Genomic DNA, 21558 nt, shown 5'->3' on the forward strand with positions numbered 1-21558 from the left:
TGGTTTACACCGTGATGGTCCGATGACGCATGCAACGATATAGCTATGATCCTTTAGTCCCAGAGATTAAGGTTTCATGGTTTTGGAGTTTGATTTGTTTAATTTTCGAAGAGGAAAGTGGGTGAGAGCTCTCAGAGCTCTAGAGAGAGTGAAAGTGTCGAGAGCTTAGAGAGAGAGACAGAGGAACTTCAGAAAAATGGAGAGAAGTGAGAAAGATGAGCGGAAAGAAAGGGAGTGACGTGAGGGAGTGGAGAGTGCAAGGGAAATTCCAAGCAAGTTGCAAAAAGTATTATTATTTTATCTACCTATTGACAGGGTTATTCAAATGTAGAGGTGGAAATGTAAAAAATAATTACTATTTATTAATATCAATTACTATTTATTAGATGAATTAAATAGTAGATAGCCGACCTTTCTCACAGTGGAACTGCTCTTAAAAAAATTATTTAATTCAGTTTATAGAATCAACAACTCGCCGAAGCAGACCACCAGCCAGTCACTCATGGGCTCTCCGTTGGCCCTCCTCCTCCTCCTCCTCCTCCTCCTTCACCAACCACTCTTTTCTGCCGCCAATGTCCACAAACTCAACCTCCTCCGATCCGAGCTCCTCTCCCAGCCCACCCCTCGAAACGACGCCGCACCAACTCTCTTCTTCGAAGTAACCAAACCCATAGAACTCCCCAAAACCAAGCCATGCACCCAGCACGTTCTCCAGCACGACTTCGGGTACACGTACGGCAAACCTCCGGTCTTTGCTAACTACACCCCTCCCTCCTACTGCCCATCTCAATCATTTTCCAAAATTGTCCTCGAGTGGAAAGCCACCTGCAAAGGGAGGCAATATGATCGGATTTTCGGGGTTTGGCTCGGCGGCGTTGAGATTCTTAGGGGCTGCACGGCTGAGCCGACGCAGAATGGGATTGTTTGGAGTGTCAAGAAGGACGTCACAAGGTACCATTCTTTGCTTCAGAACAATCAAACACTAGCTGTTTTTCTTGGGAATTTGGTAAATGAAACATATACTGGGATTTACCATGTGAATATTAGCATCCATTTTTACCCTGCTGAGAAGAATTTGAATTATAACTATGAGCAAAATTTGGTAAATTTGGATTCTGGGTACCATTCTTGGGCAGATTTGATCTTGCCCATTTCGAGAAATCTGCCTTTGAATGATGGGTTGTTGTTTGAAATCCAGAATTCGACCGATACACAGATGAAGGAATTTGAGATTCCACAGAATGCTTATAGGGCTGTGTTGGAGGTGTATGTTTCATTTCATGAGAATGATGAGTTTTGGTATTCAAATGTTCCGAATGAGTACATTGCTGCAAACAATCTTAGCGGTACGCCTGGAAACGGGCCTTTTAGGGAGGTTGTGGTGAGTTTAGATGGTGAGGTTGTTGGTGCAGTCTGGCCTTTTACTGTGATTTTCACTGGAGGGGTCAATCCGCTCCTGTGGAGACCTATTACTGCAATTGGCTCGTTCGATCTCCCTTCTTATGATATTGAAATCACTCCCTTTTTAGGGAAGATATTGGATGGGAAGAGCCACAAGTTTGGTTTTAATGTTACAAATGCCTTGAATGTTTGGTATGTTGACGCGAATTTGCATCTTTGGTTAGACAAGCAGAGCACGAAAACTGAAGGAGAGCTTTCAAAGCATAGTAGCTTGCCCCTTGTTGTTTCATTGGTTTCAGATTTCAAGGGTTTAAATGGCACATTTTTGACAATGGCTGGCAGGTCTGTGTCATCGACTGGATGGGTTAAGTCCTCCTATGGGAATATCACAACTGATGCGATTCAAGACTTCCATTACAGTAATACAATGGTCATGAGGAATGATGGTAATACACAGATAGTGAATCAGACCATCCATTTCAACGATACAGTCAATATCAGGCCGCCATCCTCCAGTATTCACTCAATGTCATCAAACAAAACATTTCCTCTTTACTTGTACACTGACTACTTGGAACAAGCAAATGAATCATATACATTCATTACAAATGTCGAATTGGGATTTATTGAGAAGAAGTCTGCAAGTGCTGGTTCACAATTCTCGAACAGCTCTTTCCGAAATCTGCAGAATGCTGAGGTTATTATCGTTGTAAAAAACAAACTGCTAGTTAGGGGATTGGGGAGTACACAGCAAGTGTATAGATTCGATGGTCCCCAATCTTGTTATTTCAGAAACATAAGCAGCTCAAACTACACCATACTCTATGATAAGGTGAGGCCTACATGCACCAGAAAACCGGAGTCTAATTTGGATTTTGGCTTAAGCAGGCTGTGGCCTTTTGGTGCTCAAAGGAACTTTCCTGGTCCCGGATTTACTTGAGAACAATGACGGTGCCTAGCTCATTCGTATCGATGCATCTTCATGTGCTGCAGAAAAGGACTCCTTTGGTAAATTTCATGGAGGGTTCGTGTTTGTTGGTACCTCAAATAAAAATGTATATTTGCGGTAAAATTAGGAGTTGGATCAATGTCAGGGACTATTTGCGATAAAAACCGTTATGTTGTGTAATCCACATGTCACTATTTTGTTGGATTTGTGGGTCCCACATCCAAACTAACAAAATAGTTGATGGAATCTTAATGGAATGATCAAATTGATGTGCGATAATGAATGTCAGTGACGACATATTAATTTTGAAAGTGAAGTACCAAAATGATGATTTTGATCCATTTCAAGAATAATTTGTGATAAAAACCTTACCTTATTCACGATATTGGGCCACATAGAATTCTTATGGATTCGCTTGAATTGCGACAGTCCACTCTCTCCAAATATATGACACAATGTTTTTCCAAGACATTCCAATTTCTATTTCTCACTTTATTATTTCAATTGATTAATGTATTTAATATTGGAATTAGAAATTTGGTAATATTTCAATCAAGTACTCACTATTTACTAATTCGAAAAACTATTTGCAAATGAAAATTTTAATTTAATTCTTCAAATAAAAATGGCTAACCTGACGATTTTCGAACAAATTAAATTAGAATCAAAGATTTTTTTTTGGAACAAAAAAATTAAATAGCACAGTCAAAAAATTATTTAATTCAGTTTATAGAATCAATAACTCACCATTGTCTTCTCCAACAAGAAAAACTCAACCATTTTTTTCTACTCGAAGAAACTCAATAAAAACAGAAACAAAGAAATATAAATAAATAAATACATAAATAGAGCATCAAAATAAAGCAAAACCCACCGAAGCAACAGACAGCTCGACCACCAGTCAGTCACTCATGGGCTCTCCGTTGGCCCTCCTCCTCCTCCTCCTCCTCCTCCTTTACCAACCACTCTTTTCTGCCGCTAATGTCCACAAACTCAACCTCCTCCGATCCGAGCTCCTCTCCCAACTGATGCGATTCAAGACTTCCATTACAGTAATGCAATGATCATGAAGAATGATGGTAATACGCAGATAGTGAATCAGATCATCCATTTCAATGATACAGTTCATATCAGGCCGCCATCCTCCACTGTTCACTCAATGTCATCAAACAAAATATTTTCTCTGTACTTGTACGGTGACTACTTGGAACAAGCAAATGAGTCATATACATTGGTTACAAATGTCGAATTGGGATTTATTGAGAAGAAGTCTGCAAGTGCTGGTTCACGATTCTCCAACAGCTCTCTCAGAAATCTGCAGAATGCCGAGGGTAATATGGTTGTGAAAAACAATTTAGTAGCTAGTGGATTGGGGAGTACACAGCAAGTGTATAGATTCGATAGTGCCAGATCTTGTTACTTCAGAAACATAAGCAGCTCAAACTACACCATACTCTATGATAAGGTGAGGCTTACGTGCACCAAAAAACCGGAGTCTAATTTGGATTTTGGCTTAAGCACACTGTTGCCTTTTGGTGCTCAAAGTAACTTTCCTGGTCCCCGATTTACTTGGGAACAATGACGGTGCCTAGCTTATTCGTATCGATGCATCTTCATGCGCTGCAGAAAAGGACTCCTTAGGTAAATTTTATGGAGCGTTCGTGTTTGTTGGTACGTCAAATAAAAATGTAAGTATTTTGTACTCAATTTTATTTTTGTGGATACTCTTCTAGCATCTAGTTAAGGTATCTGCATTAAAATGGTTATGGTTTTACTTGGAATTGATTGATTTCTGAAAACTGGATCATTTCAACTTGTGTTATCTGCATATGATTCATGGTCACACCCTTAACGGATTTGTCGAACTCATCGTTACCCAAGGGTCCGATACCAAGCCCCGTTCCCGGTCTCGCAGTGCATTTTTTCAACTTGCGTGTAAATATCAGGTAATTTTGTAAATCTAAGTTTATGTAATGAAATGAAAGACCTTTTTATGCAAAATATGATGTTTCTTGCACTGCTCAAAAATTTAGAAATTTTATACCAAACTTCAAAGCTTTTATAACTCAACTCCTTAGTCATTGTGAGAGTTTTCAATGGTTTTTAGAACGTCTGACTTGAAAGTTTCATGGGCATAGGCTAAATTATTTAGGAATGCACTACATAAGAGAGAACTTTTTAAAACGACACCTTGTAAGTCCTTCGTCCAAACATCGAATTAGAGAAATGTGGCACGGTTTTGGCAGTATTTTCCCAGTTCGTTCTCCAGCTCGTTCAAGCCTGCCGAACCTTAAGACTGAAAATGTAGATGAACTACCCTTACAATTTTGAGTGCAATTTGGTTTGGTCTGTCATATTGTTTTAAACTTTTGTTCTTGGTTTTATATATATAAGGGGGACAACTGGTGGTAAATTACGGTTTATCCACCCCTTTCGAGAGCCGAAAAGACTTATAGAAGCATTTCAGCCTCCCAGGCCATAAGTCTGGTTTCTACACCAGTAGCGGGTTTCGAACCCAAGACCTTTAATTTTTAGTTTTAAAAAAACATCGTAATTCGTCCTTTACCACTAGATCACCAACTCGTGGTTTTTTTAACTTATGTTTATTGAGTTGGGTGGGCGGATCCATTACAGGACCTGGGTGGTCCCAGGACCCTCCGAAAGATCGGAGAAGCATATGTGAAGATCATTGAGGCACCCGACTGCCTGGTCCCCGTGCTGGTTTTGGAACTCCATGAATTTGCAGCACGGCACCCAACAGAATTTAGCAAAGAAGAAGAAGGTTTAATATTGTTTTTAATGACCTGGCCTAGACGGTGCCGTTTTGAGCCAGGCCATTCAAAAAATTTAAACTCTTTTTCGTCTACAAACCCGAGACCCATCTACTTCTCATGCAATTCCCTCTTTTAATTAGCACAAAGCCCCAAATCCACCCATCCAATACAAACCTTACCCCGGAACCCCACCACAATTATTCCACCTCTATCTTTCCATCATCACCTCATTACAATATTGAATTTCAAATAAATTTTATGATTTTGGGCTTATGTGTATTAGATGAAAATATTCATATGATTATTGTGATGTAGTGTATGATTTTTTTTTTATAACAATTTGATCATTGTTGGTAAATTTATAGACAACTTTTATCTATACTTTAAAAATCACATTTTGCACTTCTCGTAAGTATAGATTTCTTTCTCATTTTAGAAAGTTTGAAATATAAAGTGATATTTTTAGAGTGCAAATAAAAATTTCTAATATATATATATATATATTATGTCTTTGTTAGTCCATATGATTTTTTATTTTGATTAGATCAAACAATCTAATCTTGGAATGTTTCTCTCTAACATCAAATAGTAGTTTGTTGAAAAAAATTTCAATGTTATTTTCGTTTAAATTTTTTTGAAACTTTTACAATTAGGACCACCCAATATTGAAATCTTGAATCCGCCACTTTGGGTACTAGCTTCTGGTGGAGCTATCATCTCATCAATCAAATCGCCTTCGATTGTTTTGCACTTTTTGTTTCTCCATTATATTTATGTTTCAAGTTACATTTATATAATGTTTTTTTATTTTTACCCCATATGAAAATTACCATATTGTGAGTATGATATCTATATATAAGAATCACGCATCATGAATTTGATTTCAATAACATTACTGCTACACTAGTGTGACTTAAATATATTGGTAGCAACGCTCTAAGTACTTACTAATTCTTAAGACTTTATGTAAATGAAAAATTAAATTTGATTTTTCAATTAAAAATGGATGATTTTCGAACGAATCGAATCAGAGTCAAGGATTCTAATTCCGCGCTTATTTTTTGTAGATGGAATTTAAATAGTACATTTAAGAAATTATTTAATTCAGTTTATAGAATCACCAACTCACCATTGTTTTCTACTCCAAGAAACTTTATAAAATATAAACAAATAAATACAAATAAATAATAGCGCCAAGACGAAGTAAAACCCGCCAAAACAACAGACAGCTCAACCACCGGTGAGTCACTCATGGCCTCTCCGTTGGCCATCCTCCTCCTCCTCCTCCTCCTCCTCCTCAACCAACCACTCTTTTCTGCCGCCAATATCCACAAAATCAACCTTCTCCGATCTGAGCTCCTCTCCCAACCCACCCCTCAAAACGCTGCCGCACCAACTCTCTACTTCGAAGTAACCAAACCCATCGAACTCCCCAAAACCAAGCCCTGCACCCAGCACGTTCTCCAGCACGACTTCGGGTACACATACGGCAAACCTCCAGTCTTTGCTAACTACACCCCTCCCTCCTACTGCCCATCTCATTCATTTTCCAAAATTGTCCTCGACTGGAAAGCCACCTGCAGAGGGACGCAATTTGATCGGATTTTCGGGGTTTGGCTCGGCGGCGTTGAGCTTCTCAGGGGCTGCACGGCTGAGCCAACGCAGAATGGGATTGTTTGGAGTGTCAAGAAGGACATCACAAGGTACTATTCTTTGCTTCAGAACAATCAAACACTAGCTGTTTATCTTGGGAATTTGGTAAATGAAAGATATACTGGGATATACCATGTGAATATTAGCATCCATTTTTACCCTGCTGAGAAGAATTTGAATTATAACTATGAGAAAAATTTGGTAAATTTGGATTCTGGGTACCATTCTTGGGCTGATTTGATCTTGCCCATTTCGAGAAATCTGCCTTTGAATGATGGGTTGTGGTTTGAAATCCAGAATTCGACCGATACACAGTTGAAGGAATTTAAGATGCCGCAGAATGCTTATAGGGCTGTGTTGGAGGTGTATGTTTCATTTCATGAGAATGATGAGTTTTGGTATTCAAATCCTCCGAATGAGTACATTGCTGCAAACAATCTTAGCGGTACGCCTGGAAACGGGCCCTTTAGGGAGGTTGTGGTGAGTTTAGATGGTGAGGTTGTTGGTGCAGTCTGGCCTTTTACTGTGATTTTCACTGGAGGGTTCAATCCCCTCCTGTGGAGTCCAATTACTGCGATTGGCTCGTACAATCTCCCTTCTTATGATATTGAAATCACGCCCTTTTTAGGGAAGATATTGGATGGGAAGAGCCACAAGTTTGGTTTTAGTGTTACAAATGCCTCGAATGTTTGGCTCCTTGACGCGAATTTGCATCTTTGGTTGGACAAGCGGAGCACGAAAACTGAAGGAGAGCTTTCGAAGCATAGTAGTTTGCCCCTTGTTGTTTCATTGGTTTTGGATTTCAAGGGATTAAATGGCACATTTTTGACAAGGGTCGGCAGGTCTGTGTCATCGACTGGATGGGTGAAGTCCTCCTATGGGAATATCACAACTGATGCGATTCAAGACTTCCATTACAGTAATACAATGGTCATGAAGAATGATGGCAATACGCAGATAGTGAATCAGACCATCCATTTCAACGATACAGTTCATATCAGGCCGCCATCCTCCATTATCCACTCAACGTCATCAAACAAAAAATTTCCTTTTTACTTGTACATTGACTTGTTGGAACAAGCAAAAGAAACATATAAGTACATTACAAATGTCGAACTGGGATTTATCGAGAAGAAGTCTGCAAGTGCTAGTTCCCGATTCTCCAACAGCTCTCTCAGCAATCTGCAGAATGCCGAGGGTACTATCGTTATAAAGAACAGGTCCGTAGTTAGCGGACTGGGGAGTACACAGCAAGTGTATAGATTCAATGGTGGCAAATCCTGTTACTTCAGAAACATAAGCAGCTCAGACGACACCATACTCTATGATAAGGTGAGGTTTACGTGCACCAAAAAACCGGAGTCTAATTTGGATTTTGGCTTAAGCAGACTCTGGCCTTTTGGTGCTCAAAGGAACTCTCCTGGTCCCCGATTCACTTGAGAACAATGACGGTGCCTAGCTTACTCGTATCGATGCATCTTCATGCGATATAGAAAAGGACTCCTCCCGGAAATTTTAAGGAGGGTTCCTGTTTGTTGGTACCTTAAATAAAAATGTAAGTATGTTGTATTCAATCTTATCCTTTGTGGATGTGTCAATATAATCAGTGCTACAAAATATCGAACATATATGAGAAAAGCTACGAGGCTGTTTTTGTCATATAGGCACGTGAGTGAACGATCTAGTTAAAATATTATAGCATTCCGAAATCGATGACCACGTTTGTATTTTTTGAATACACGCGATCTTTTAACTCAACTCTTAATTAGAGAGTGCATATGAATGTGGAATATGAATACATAAAATTAGTGTTTCCACATGAAGGTGAACCGCAATTTAAAACACTATTTGGATCACAATTTCAAAATTTTCTCTATTCAAAAGGTTTTCTTTTTGGTTGAAAAAAAAAATGAGGCTAAAAGCAAGAACCCAAACAAACTATAAATCTAAACGGGAACATCTCAAGTCGATTCTCACGAATAAAACTAACTGAACAAGAAGAAGGAGAATCAAAATAAAAATTACTCAAATCTAAATCAAGATTACAGATCGCTAAATTATTCGCCATAAAATTCTTTTATCTGTAGATATGCCGAAACTCGTATTGTCAAAATTTTGAAAGCAAATCACGGCAAGTAAAAAACAAGGGGACTCGTCTTGGCTCGTGTTTTACTTTTATCTTGGGCCTTCCTGTATTTTTTTTGGTCAAACAGGGCCTCCATGGCAGAGCCCAATGTAATAAAAATCGTCCACTTTACCGTTGTTCCTGTCTTTCTTCATCTCTCTCTCTCCCCCTCCCCCTCACTCTCTCTCTCTCCATCCATCCGAAATGGGTTTATCCGCTCCGGCCAGGCAATCTCTCTCTCTCCATTGCTTCTTGAACTTCAATTCTGACTTTAAATTTGGCATTTGGGCCACTTGGGGCATCCTTAAAACTGAAATTTGGTATGTGCAGTGTGAACAGCTCTCTGGGATGGAAGTCATCGAGCTTGTTCGTGCGGTCAGGGGCAACTTCTACTTCTACTGCTCTCACTGGATTATCGGCTCCTTCCAAAAGAAAATGCCCCCACAGAAAGGTTTCTGTAACATGCTCTTCCTCTTCTGGTATGCTTCTTTTCCCCCCAACTTTGCAAATATATGTTCTTTTTTTCAAGTCTAATTGTTTGGTTGGTTTTTAGGGATCCTTTTTATATTATGTGATATGGGTTATTGTTGATTTTTGGTTTTCTTTGTGAGTCAATGAGTAATTTCCATTGGGAATATAAGAAAAAAAGAGTAATTTAATTCTCAGTACCCAGATTCTGATTAGTTGCTTCTATTTTGTCATCGAAAATGTAAGGTGTTTTGTGTTCGACATATGAAGTCATAAATGTGTGTTGATACCGAAAAAGAAGATGAATTTAAAAGAATAGAGTCTCTCGAGGGTCGATTTAGGACCGACCGATGAAAGGATCAAAGAAAAGGTTTTTGAAGACACTCTTGGTCATGCATCTGTGATGTTGTGAGAGCTCTAAGACTATCCCTGTAATGTGGTGAAAAGAAAAGTCCATCGATATTGAAGCTGCCCTAAAAGTCCATCAGTATTGAAGCTGCCCTAGAATATGTGTTAGCTGTTATATTTGCTAATGCATACTAATACTTGCAACAAATAATGTTGAGCCATGTCCTCTAATATTTTCTCTCGTTTGATGTTTAATTTTAGGAACTCTTCTCTGAAGATGTGGTTTCATTGTTATATAAGATGTTTTCATTTTTTGTTTTGTTTTTAAACTCCCCACTTCCTGCTCCCAGATCCACTCTTGGTTAAGGCTGCAAGAGGAGATCCTGTAAGTCGGCCTCCAGCATGGATGATGCGCCAAGCAGGAAGGTATATGGCTGTTTACAGAAAGCTTGCAGAGAAATATCCATCGTTCAGAGAGAGGTCAGAGACAACTGACCTCATTGTGGAAATTTCTTTGCAGCCTTGGGAAGCTTTCCGTCCTGATGGAGTGATTATTTTCTCTGACATACTTACGCCTCTACCTGCATTTGGTGTTCCCTTTGACATAGAGGACGTCAGGGGTCCTGTTATTCAGTCACCCATCGTCTCTGAAGAGGGCTTGAAGACCTTGCATCCGATTGACTTGGACAAACTACACTTTGTGGGGGAATCCTTAAAGATACTGCGGCGGGAGGTAGCTATTAGACACTTATTACATGCTTGAAAAAGAAGATCGACTTTATTAGATTGTGAATGATCATTACATGTCTTCTTATATTTTCAATGTTCGTACACATGCTTCTCTCAGTTATTCTTTCATTCAGGTTGGTGGGCATGCTGCTGTTTTGGGTTTCGTAGGGGCACCATGGACGATTGCTACATACATAGTAGAAGGGGGTTCGACTTCCACGTATACAAAAATAAAGAGCATGTGCCATACATCACCACATGTATTGAGGGCTCTTCTTTTGCATTTGACTCAGGCAATATCAGACTATATTGTTTTCCAAGTAGAAGCAGGGGCACATTGCATACAAATATTTGATTCATGGGGTGGGCAACTACCACCAGCCATGTGGGATAGCTGGTCGAAGCCTTATATTCAAGAGGTGAGGAAGGAGATATATGCATAAGGAGTAGGGACACACGTTATTAAGTGTCACATATATATTTCCCTAAATGGAATCCTTTTCACACAGGTGCATATGGAAATTGCACGTGTGATTTTCTTTATAGGTACATATAAGTTGCTTCCTTTTCCTTCTGCTCACACGTTACTGTTCTTAAATTGCAGATCGTGACTTCAGTAAGGAAAAGATGCCCTAAAACACCACTTGTTCTCTACATTAATGGGAATGGTGGCATTCTTGAGCGCATGAAAGGAACTGGTGTAGACGTGATTGGGCTCGATTGGACAGTAGACATAGCTGATGGTAGAAAACGGTTGGGTAGTGAGATCAGTGTACAGGGAAATGTGGATCCTGCTTACCTATTTTCTCCTCTTCCTTCCTTGACCGAAGAAATTCAAAGGTTTGTTATGGGAAAATCTCAAAACTTGCAACTAATTTTATTCAAAACTTTACCTCAATATGAACTTGGGTATGTGTGGAACATTGGTTTATATGATGGTAGAAAACAAATGGGTAGTGAGATCAGTTGTAGCCAATTGCCTAAATTTGTACCAGATTGGATTCTCCAACTGATATGCCTAAAACTAACATTTGGGTAGTATATCACATTTGTGCTAGTAAGAGGAAAGGGGAGGGGCGTGGCAGGGAGTCCATAGGCCCACCTAAAACTAAACAGAAAGAAAAAAAACTAGCTTAGCACTTGGGAACTGGTTGGAATTTATTCCTTACCTTAAACATTTACTGGCTCAGATGTTCAATTAAATAAAAGTTTCTTCAAACGATTGTTAACTTCTACTTTATTCTATATGGATCGTCAAAGGGATTTTAGTGTTTTGATCTTTTGTGGTTTGGTTTCAGTTCTGGATTGTGTGTAATTCTGAAATTAACGCAATATTTTCAGGGTGGTGAGGTCTGCTGGGCCAAGGGGACACATTCTCAATCTAGGGCATGGTGTTCTTGTACGGACACCTGAAGAAGCAGTTAAACATTTCTTCGAAGTTGCAAGAAGCTTGAATTATGACACATTTCTTGAAACACAAACACCGAGGGAATTGGTTGTCTAGACTCATCAAATTTTATTTCACAAGCTGGCCTTCGGTTGAGAGTTCACAGCATATTCTTGTAGCAGCATGCTTGGTCTCTCTTTCCGCATGTAGTTGAGGGTTCACCGGAGCTCTAAGGTTCTGACCGTGTTGAAAGGAGAGCTTACGTGTCAGATTCAATTCTTTTTGTAACAACGATATCTGGTATGAATAAATGAATTTCTTTTTGTTGGAAGAAATTAGTTTTAGCTATCATTTCTCCTACTATCTACATTTGCATATATTGACAGAGTGCTGATCCATTAATTCTACCGATTTGAACAAGTAATCGTTCTCCATTCTCTTTCGTCATACAAAACCAGTATGTTGTAATGTTCTTTGTTAGAATATGCGTGGTCTACGTGCCATCCCTTGTAATCATCTTTTTCGAAGTCTCTCAGTATTTTCTGTTAGCAGTTTGTTTAGGAAGCTGAGAGCTCAATATATAGACAAGGCTACTGTAATACATCATCATTAATCAGTGAAAAGTTCATCAGGTTTTGCATTTCATCTTGTTGATATGTTCTCTCTTTCTCTCTTTCTCTCTCTCTCTCTCTTTCTCTCTCTCTCTCTCTCTCTCTCTCTCTCTGCAATTCTTCAGATGCACTGAGTAGTAAGCTAGCTAGCTCATTTACCTCATTCATATGCGATTACTGAGTATTATTATACATACATGACTCAAGCCACTAGGCCGTGAACATTTCTGTATTCTTCTAAGCGCGCATTTGATTTTTTCTGTTTTTGGATGCAAGATAGTGCTAATCTTCGATTAGGCGCTTAGTTGCCTGATAAACTTCTTATTTCTATCAATAAAGAATTTTTTTCACGTAACACCCCAGTCGACCACCCAGATTATTTTTGGGACCTAGCAATTGAAAATTTGAGAACAACTTATGTGATAAGGGTAAAAGCCACAATTTTGTCTCAGTGATACAGCATGCGATTGTAACATAATGCCGTGATGAAGTGTATTCATGTTATAAAAGTTCTTTAAAAAAAATTGAAAGAGAGAATTTACTGGGTGTATGTAAAAAGGGTTGTATATTAATTTTAATATGTTAAATTTAATTATGAACAACAAAGTTAATAAAAGGGACAAAGTTGGGTATCAAATATGGAGCAGATATGTAGCATCGTTTTTTTAAACACAATTTTTGACACGTTTTTGTGGAGTTTACTCCGTAATGTTTTATACCGATCAAAACCATCTATCTTTTAGAGCATCATTTATATATAATCTAAAAAATTTGATAAATTCAAAACCATTAAAAGTTTAAGACATTCATTTGTAGTGAAGAAAATGGACGAATACGGCTCTACAAATAAACTCTAAAATCTTAATCTAACGGTCATATGGTTTCAAATTTTGGTGATTTTTGGTAGACATGATCTTTGAGAGAATGCTTAAAAGATAAATATTTTGGATCATTAAAATACATTACAAAGTAAATCTCATAAAAAGATGTCAAAAAATGTAAAAAAAAGTAGTATCACGTATCTATCTCTTTAAATATAGTGTTAATAAAGTTGATGAGTGAACTTGGGATGGTTGTGTGGTGAGAAAATTCTTGAAAAATTATGTTCCCACTTGGGGAGCCCTGATTATCTTAATCCTGTATCAGGATGAATGGCAATGGATTTACAAATAATTGGTTGATCTTTTGAAGTTGATATCGAGATCACCAAGTCAATAGTATTGTTTTATACATTACTATTTTTAATTTACAAAAACCCTAGCTAGTTGGTGGTGTGTCGGTTTTGTGGTCCAAACCTTTTCCTCGTTGGATCGACGCACTTTGAGGTGAGGTGGCGATCTGCAAAGATTTTCCACTCTCTCACTTTAGGATACAACCTACGTGGTGATGGGAGATGAGATGACAGGTTCTGGCATCACCCTCATGGGATGCCTGTTGCCTACGTACAGACTATTGAATCTGTGACTCTGCAATCTGCATGGAAAGACACGCAACCTGGATCCCGGCCGGATCATTTTCCTGAAGATCCTAGAAATCTGATAATCGCGATTGTCCATCGTATATCATATTGTTAGAAATTATTTTAAAATTTAAAATTTAAAATTAAATGTAAATAGCACCTAACAAAAACTGATCGCACGATGTACGATGATGAATGATCGGGATCACGAAATCCTTAAGATTCCCCGATCCTTTTCCTCCTGGTATATACTACTTAGGTTTTGGTGATCTATTTGTTTGAGTTTCCCTAGCTAATTTTTTAAATCCGATTAATAGGTTAATTAGAATTTAGATGTCATATATATATATATATATATATATATATGGCCTACACTTATCAAATTTTATCACCAACAATCAAGGGAATATTTGCTAGGAGCATAATTAAAGAGAGTGGTTTGCATAGATAATATACGTAATATACATTTTTTTTAAATATTTACTGTATTAGTTATTTACATTAAGAAGTAAAGAAGTAGATATACTTACGCACATGAAAAAAGTGTTCTCTCTTGTATAATGATTCGACATGTTGTGTTATTAGATTGTCAATCATATTTAAACTATTAATTATCTATGTAATCTATATTTGATCTAGGGTTTGTCTAAAATAATGACACTAACCTGTCTTGGAGTTCATCCTTTCATTTGTAAAACAACCATCTCAAAAAAGTTGTGACTTTAAGCTTGTGGGAGTTGCAAATTCTTGTTTGAAGAGGATGTAACTGGAAAAGCAAATAGTGGTGTCTTAATAAAAGTCACTCGTTAAGGTGGGATATATTAAGTAATCCCCTCACTCATGAGTGTTGGAGAATCCGTACAGTTTCATCGCTCATCAAAGGAAATGAAACGTTGGCAACCAAGGCGGAAGGCTTTACGAGATGTTGGAATGGATGACTAGATCAGAAAACATATATATGTATGTATGTATACAGAAATTTCAGTATATGATCTCAAGCACAAGTCGTCGTAGGCGACAGAACATTTGCACAACACTCCTTGAAAGACATGATGTAATTTGAGAGACTACTGTCATTAATTTTACCATGGACTTGGAGGGTTTTGTGCATGATATTCTAACGTCCATGATGAAATGACTCTAGTTTCTCAAAATTTGTACAATTATTTGTCTCAAAAAGTTTTGTGCAAATTAATATTATATTGTGCATGTAGACACATGAAGAAGAAGCTCATATTAGGGAATGGAGAGTGAAGGAAAGAGAGGGCAGCCCTCGGCCCAATCATCCAATTCGATCTTCACTGAAAAGGAGTGTATGATGACATTTTTAGTGTCAATAATAACAGTATTATGAATTTCATTAGTACATGCACTACATCATATGAGGGAATGCACATATAGAAAATATATGCCACAACTCGGTTCATTGAAGTATAAGCTTATTAGCAAATAGGGTACTGATATTTGGACTTTATTTACTAACCACCTTGCTGACCACGTTATTAATATTAGTGGATTTCATATACATAAGTAGCGTCGACATCTATTAAAGATGTGACCAACAATGGTGTCAAATCTAAATAGCATTATTCCACTAATATATCTACGTGTAATCGTAAATTACTGAATTTTGACCATCGATTTCTTATGTCTTTCAATACCTTTAATGATCCATGATGCAGAAAACATGCTCTAAAAGTTCAAAGCATTTGAGATACATCATGTTGCAGGAATTGATGCATATCTCTATCCTTAAGTCATTCATCTCATCATCAATATCTCCGAGGTCTTCAAGAACCGATGTTGCTTCAATATAATTATGCCCATAAAGATGAGAACCAGCCATCAATGACCAAGAGCTCTAATGGAACCAGTCATCATCAACATCTACTATGTGTCAGATTTCACAGTTGTCAGTACTCATTGTGAAACCAGACTCACCGGTACACCTTCCTTTGGCTCGTGATGCACGCAAACAAGTTTCAAGATACCCATTTGCTACCTAATGGCCATCCGTAGATGTGAGGAGGTGGCACAAATACACAACTAGATTGGAATACACTAAAGGAGAATAGTAGAGAGCAAGAAGCACTCTTCACCTATCTGAATCCACCAATCAAAAGGGTACGAGATAGAAGAGAACTCCTAATGGAAATCGCCACTAACCTGAAGTGGTCTCTGAGAGCTCATTCCTTTCATTTGTAAAACAACCATCTCAAAGAGGTTGTGACTTTAAGCTTGTGGGAGTTGCAATTATTGTTTGAAGAGGTTGTGACTAGAAAAATAACAGGAAAATAGTGGTGTCTTAATAAAAGTCACTAAATTAAGCTGGGATATATTAAGTAATCCCCTCACTCATGAGTGTAGAGAATCTGTACAATTTCATCACTCATCAAAAAGGAAATGAAACGTTGACAACCATACCGAAAGGCTTTACGAGATGTTCAGATGGATGACTAGATCAGAAAACACACACACATGTGCAGAAATTTCAATACATGATCTAAAGCACAAGTAGGCATAGACGATAGAACATTGCACAAAACTCTTTTAAGACATGACAATTTGAGAGACTAATGTCATTTTACCATGGACTTGGAGGGTTTTGTATATGATATTCTCACGTCCATGATGAAATGACTATCTAATTTCTCAAAATCTATTCAATTATTTGTTTCAAGAAGTTTTGTACAAATTAATGTTCTATTGTGCATGTACACACACATGAAGAAGAAGCTTGGTGAGATATTCGATATGATAACGATCATGTTGTGTTGCTAATCCATGTTTTGTATGAAGCAAAAAACCCTTCCGTGAATGAGGAGGCACATATAGTTGCCTAGTTGGTATGAAGCAACCGTCAATGTGCACGGCAAAAGTAAAAGACACTAATTAATTAATAATGTTATTCAAATAGTCATACATGGTGATTGGTCTAGTCGAGTGAGAAAGGCTTTGATGACTCAGGTTTCATATTAGGGAACGGAGAGTGAAGGAAAGAAAGGGCAACCCTCAGCCCGATCATCCAATTCGATCTTCACTGAGAAGGAGTGCATGATGATTTTTTTTAGCCAATCGTCTGATCCGATCTTCACTAAGGAGTGCATGATGATATTTTTAACGTCAATAGTAACAGCATCATGAAACTTCATTAGTACATGCGCTACATGATATGAGGGCATGCATATATATATATATATAAAATAGACTTGGATGTCTCAACACGGTTCATGAAGTATGAGTTAGCAAATAGGGTGCTGATATTTGGAGTTCATTTACTAACCACTCTCCTGACCACGTTATTATATTAGTGAATTTTGTAAGTATGGTTGATATCTATTATTATATTAATGAGTTTTATAAGTAGGGTCGATATCTATTAGAGAGGTGGTCAACAATGTTATCAAATCCAAATAGCATTATTCTAGCAACTAAATCATGTTGTAGGAATTGATGCACATCTCTATCCTTAAGTCATTCATCTCGTCATCAATATCTCCGAGGTCTTCAAGAACTGATAAATGTTGCTTCAATGTAATTATGCCCATAAGGATGGGAAACCAGCCATCAGTGACCCAAATCTCTAATGGAGCCAGTCATCATCAACATCTCCTACGTCTCAGCTGTCACAGTTGTCAGTACTCATTGTGTAACCAGACTCACCGGTACCCCTTCCTTTGGCTCGCGATGAAGTACTAAAACAAGTATCAAGATACCCATTTGTTATTTTGGGTACCTAATGGCCATCCCTAGATTTGAGGAGGCCACGCCAATACACAGTTAGATAAACAAGTTGGATTAATGCACTAAAGGAGAATAGTAGAGAGCATGAAGCACTCTTCACCTATCTGAATCCACCGATCAAAAGGGTACGAGTTAGAAGAGAACTCCGTCTTCCTGGTGAGCCTAAGTCTCAATTTTCATTACGTAAGGACGCTTGTATCCTTAACATAGAAAAACCCTAGATGCCTAGGGAAAACAAAGGACTATGGGTTAATTGTAAATAAAAAACGAATAAATGATTTAGCGACACACAGTCTGATAAGAGTCTGAAGAAGAAATCAATCTTTTGAACAAACAAGAAGCTCAATTTTCATTTGATTAGCATTCAAATGTGGATGGTTGATCATAGAGTTTGTATATATAAAAATTCATAGAAACCACAATAATTCCATATATATGTAAAATTCTCAACCAGCATAATTCAAAATTAGGAACAATATAATACTACTTTTGCAGCAATATAGAGCCCATAGAGAGAACTTACTAATGAACTCAATTCAGCTTCATGCATCACCGCCTTCATGTTTCAATCCTCATAAAATAACAAGTAAATGCGAAAGAAAATAGTACAAAAGGACTTGATGGCATGGAGTTGAATGCTGCAGTCCAGAGGGGGGCTCCAAAGCTTTCCTGGTGCATTCGGGTTGGAAATCTATTTGGCGCCTGAAATTAGTATGAGGATATAGGAGTTCAAAGAATTAATTTATTAGATTAATTAAAACACTTGGCGTAGATTAAACTGTAAATGGTGAAGTTAAAGCATTTTAACAAAATATATGTAAGCAGATTATGTGAGGATGTGAAGGTAAAATAGTTCCACATTGGTGAAAGGAGAAACTTTGCAAGGCTTATAAGAGGTTGAGCTACTTCCCATATTGCCAATTGGTTTTATGGTGGAACCTCAACTTTCTTCACGGTATTAGAGCTGGTTGACCCATGTGTGAAGCCCAACGGCCACATGTGCTTCACGTCACCCAATTCGTGTTGTCCACGTCGTATTTGGCTTGAAAATCCCCACACTTGAGGGGCGTGTGAGGATGTGAAGATAAAAGAGTCTCATATTGGTGAAAGGAGAAACCTTGCAAGGGCTTATAATTAAGAGGTTGGGGTACTTCCTATATTGTCAATTGTTTTTATGGTGGAACCTCAACTTTCTTCATATTAAACTTGTTTTCTTATTTTGGAACTAAATGTTTTCTTATTAATTAGGACATTATTACAGAAGCAGTTGTGATCAACTATATGGATAATGATAAGGAGACTCTCTCAAAGTGTGACTCTCTATGAACTCACTGTCACCTCACAGACGTCAATTCCCATGCCAACAAATATTGTGCCAAAAACATGATTTGGCAAAGTCTATAATGAGTCCCACTATTGAAAGAATTCCCTTAGCATTCCTCAAACTACACACACACACTAATCATTATTTCGATACACGTAGTAATTCAATTTTAATTTTGTATTTGGACAAAACGAATATTTTGGATTAGTATGTTTAATCATATGTACGTAGTAATCCAAACAACACGTAATACGTACAATGTTTTTATCGAAAACTAATCAAGCCATTAAGCAGTTACCGCTAGCATTAATCCCATCCGATTTAGGCAAAAGACAAAATGGTTCAGGTGCAGAGGTCAATTCATTGCATACTGAATAATTAACCAAGATAATGACATTCCATCATAGTGAATATAAAGAAGGGAAGAAAAAGCAATGTAAATTATTTAATGTCAGGTCAAGACAAATCTTGTGCAGCTTGAAAAGATTTAGTGTTAATGGTACATGAGATCTTAGTAATTAATGGCTAATGTGTCATGAACACCCAGGAGATAGATAAGCATTTGGTCTATATATCCTACGTACGCACTGCCCCCATCTAGATCTCTCATCATAAAATTGCATCAAGATTATGACAAAAACATTATATATATATATATATATATATATATGAGAGTAAGAATGTCAACAGTGATACTGTTTGTGTCCATTCATGGCGAGCACAAGATCGTGCAGAATCCCAAAAGGGCCATGAATACAAAAAGGCAAAAACATATTTATGAAAATATTATATATATTTTTTGAAAAACCCCACAAAAACCCATAATTTTGCATGAGAGAGAGAGAGAGAGAGAGAGAGAGAGAGAGAGAGAGAGAGAGAGAGAGAGATACTTAGGTTGTTTCAACTTTCAAATGTCTGTCAAAGAAAATAATTAAGTTAAAGTTACTAATTAAGGTGCTGTTATTATGTCTTTTCTCTTAACAATAAAGTTAAGCAACTAGCTAGCTGCTCTGCAATTAGGGTTTAAAATATTCATGCCGTAGGGTTTTATAACGAATTACTGAATTGAGATCGCTAGATCGCTACAATTTGAAGATGCATATATACGTCCTTTAGCATACTTATTTTCTCTCTTTACCTATTATACATTGGCTGAAATTTTGTTATCGAAATAATCAGGGACTGAAAACTTCATGTAACATAATTGACAAAAACCCAGAATTCAGCTGGTTATATAATTCATGAAGCTGAATTTCATGCTGTTATATATAGCCAAATCAAAAGCAATCCATCTATAGATTCTACTATACTATAAATAGCAACATATGAAATTACCATTTTGTGGAGAAAGACGGGCGATCGGTCGAGATTCAAGATTGCTGCATGGAGATGTTGGGATTATGGTCAAGATTTGCCTTCATTAGATTTCTCTTCTTTTTCTTCTTCTTGTACGGAATTCCCCGAGCCTTGGCTTGAGAGTCCCTCACCTCACGCAGATAGACTCTTATAGCCCCACTTGCAAATGGGTTTGTTTCTGGCAACCCACCATTTTCTTCATAAGCAGCTCTCAGCCGTCCGATCAGTGCATCAAGGCTGCCCCAAGCTTGTCTTAGCGGACAGGTGCAAGGGCCAGGAGGCTCAGGTTGCCCAAAAAACACACATCCTTGAGCGTGCACCTTGGTCTTTCCAAATTGGTCCAGGTACCTTAGGAAATCAAGCACATGGTTGGAGTTACTCTGTGAAAGAGCTACTGGCGGCCTCTGGTTCCTCAAGTACTGCCCAAAAGTATTCCAATCTCTCCTCTTCTGTGACTCGTACCGGCTCAGCTGAGTCGGCGGCTGCGAAGTCTGCTTCTGTTGTTGATGATCGGTAGTAGTAGCAGAAGCAGACGACGATCCTTCCGCTATATCTTTTCCTTTGTTGGTAGACATCCCGGCGAGTGATAATTTTGTTTTGTTTTTTACTATTTCTTCGAGTATGAGAGAAGGTGGAAAGGAATTTCGCTGGAGAAGAAAACAAATTTGCAGTGGGAGAGAAGAAAAAGAAAATAATAATAATTTTGAACAAGAGATCACATCAAGGGCGCTAGCTAGTGAGGAGACATGATATGGGACCAATGAAAGTGCTTTAGCTCCTTTTTTTCTTCCCCCCTCACATTATTTTCTTGCTTTAATGGTACTATTAGCTAGTGTTAATATTACTTTATTTTTTTTCTAAATTTTTATTATTGTGCTTCCATCACCAAAGCAATCATTATCGACTATATTAGCGTAATTTGTACTATGGTTTAAACCCTGGTGATTAAGGAGTAACCCTAGTTAGCTTGGGGTTTAGTTTAATTAGCATGTAGTAACAATTCAGGAAGCCACATACTGAATTAAAATTTACCATTAATAAAGCATAAAATCCTTGGAAGTTTGCAATAATATTAGTTTAATTTGGTCAAGGTGAGTTCATTTAACATGTGAACAAGTTCTAGAATTTCATGGACTTTATCAGTTCAATTCTTTGCCAATACGTTTTGTGTTTATTTATTTTTGTAAAGACTCCAAATTTAATTATTCAATGCATTGGTAGCCGGTAAGT

The 21558-nt window shown here is 37.7% G+C and overlaps 2 protein-coding genes, 1 non-coding gene and 2 pseudogenes across 5 annotated transcripts; 4 read left to right on the forward strand and 1 right to left on the reverse strand.

Annotated features, from left to right (window-relative positions):
- Positions 1 to 427: 427 nt before the first annotated feature.
- On the forward strand, positions 428 to 2629 carry LOC148697768 (peptide-N4-(N-acetyl-beta-glucosaminyl)asparagine amidase A pseudogene; annotated as a pseudogene). The gene has a single exon (XR_015960486.1). The product of XR_015960486.1 is annotated as a peptide-N4-(N-acetyl-beta-glucosaminyl)asparagine amidase A pseudogene (transcript).
- A 718-nt stretch (positions 2630 to 3347) lies between these two features.
- LOC148697769 (peptide-N4-(N-acetyl-beta-glucosaminyl)asparagine amidase A pseudogene) lies at positions 3348 to 4149 on the forward strand (annotated as a pseudogene). The gene has a single exon (XR_015960487.1). The product of XR_015960487.1 is annotated as a peptide-N4-(N-acetyl-beta-glucosaminyl)asparagine amidase A pseudogene (transcript).
- Positions 4150 to 6320: 2171 nt separating this feature from the next.
- On the forward strand, positions 6321 to 8436 carry LOC137715091 (peptide-N4-(N-acetyl-beta-glucosaminyl)asparagine amidase A). Its single transcript, XR_015960488.1, has one exon. It is a non-coding gene; the product is annotated as a peptide-N4-(N-acetyl-beta-glucosaminyl)asparagine amidase A (transcript).
- Positions 8437 to 9001: 565 nt separating this feature from the next.
- Positions 9002 to 12474, forward strand: LOC137715596 (uroporphyrinogen decarboxylase 1, chloroplastic). Its single transcript, XM_068454937.2, has 6 exons — positions 9002 to 9129; positions 9233 to 9381; positions 10069 to 10451; positions 10582 to 10866; positions 11052 to 11287; positions 11789 to 12474. The coding sequence occupies exons 1-6, from the start codon at positions 9107 to 9109 to the stop codon at positions 11949 to 11951; spliced, it is 1239 nt and encodes a 412-aa protein (XP_068311038.2). The 5' UTR covers positions 9002 to 9106; the 3' UTR covers positions 11952 to 12474.
- A 5580-nt stretch (positions 12475 to 18054) lies between these two features.
- Positions 18055 to 21125, reverse strand: LOC137716047 (protein LIGHT-DEPENDENT SHORT HYPOCOTYLS 10). Its single transcript, XM_068455441.2, has 2 exons — positions 20308 to 21125; positions 18055 to 18350 (listed from the first exon to the last, which is right to left on the reverse strand). The coding sequence occupies exon 1, from the start codon at positions 20901 to 20903 to the stop codon at positions 20343 to 20345; it is 561 nt and encodes a 186-aa protein (XP_068311542.1). The 5' UTR covers positions 20904 to 21125; the 3' UTR covers positions 18055 to 18350; positions 20308 to 20342.
- Positions 21126 to 21558: the final 433 nt, after the last annotated feature.

Source organism: Pyrus communis, chromosome 3 (assembly GCF_041283825.1).
Source record: "Pyrus communis isolate YQ-2024b chromosome 3, ASM4128382v1, whole genome shotgun sequence".
Taxonomy (NCBI): Eukaryota; Viridiplantae; Streptophyta; class Magnoliopsida; order Rosales; family Rosaceae; genus Pyrus; species Pyrus communis.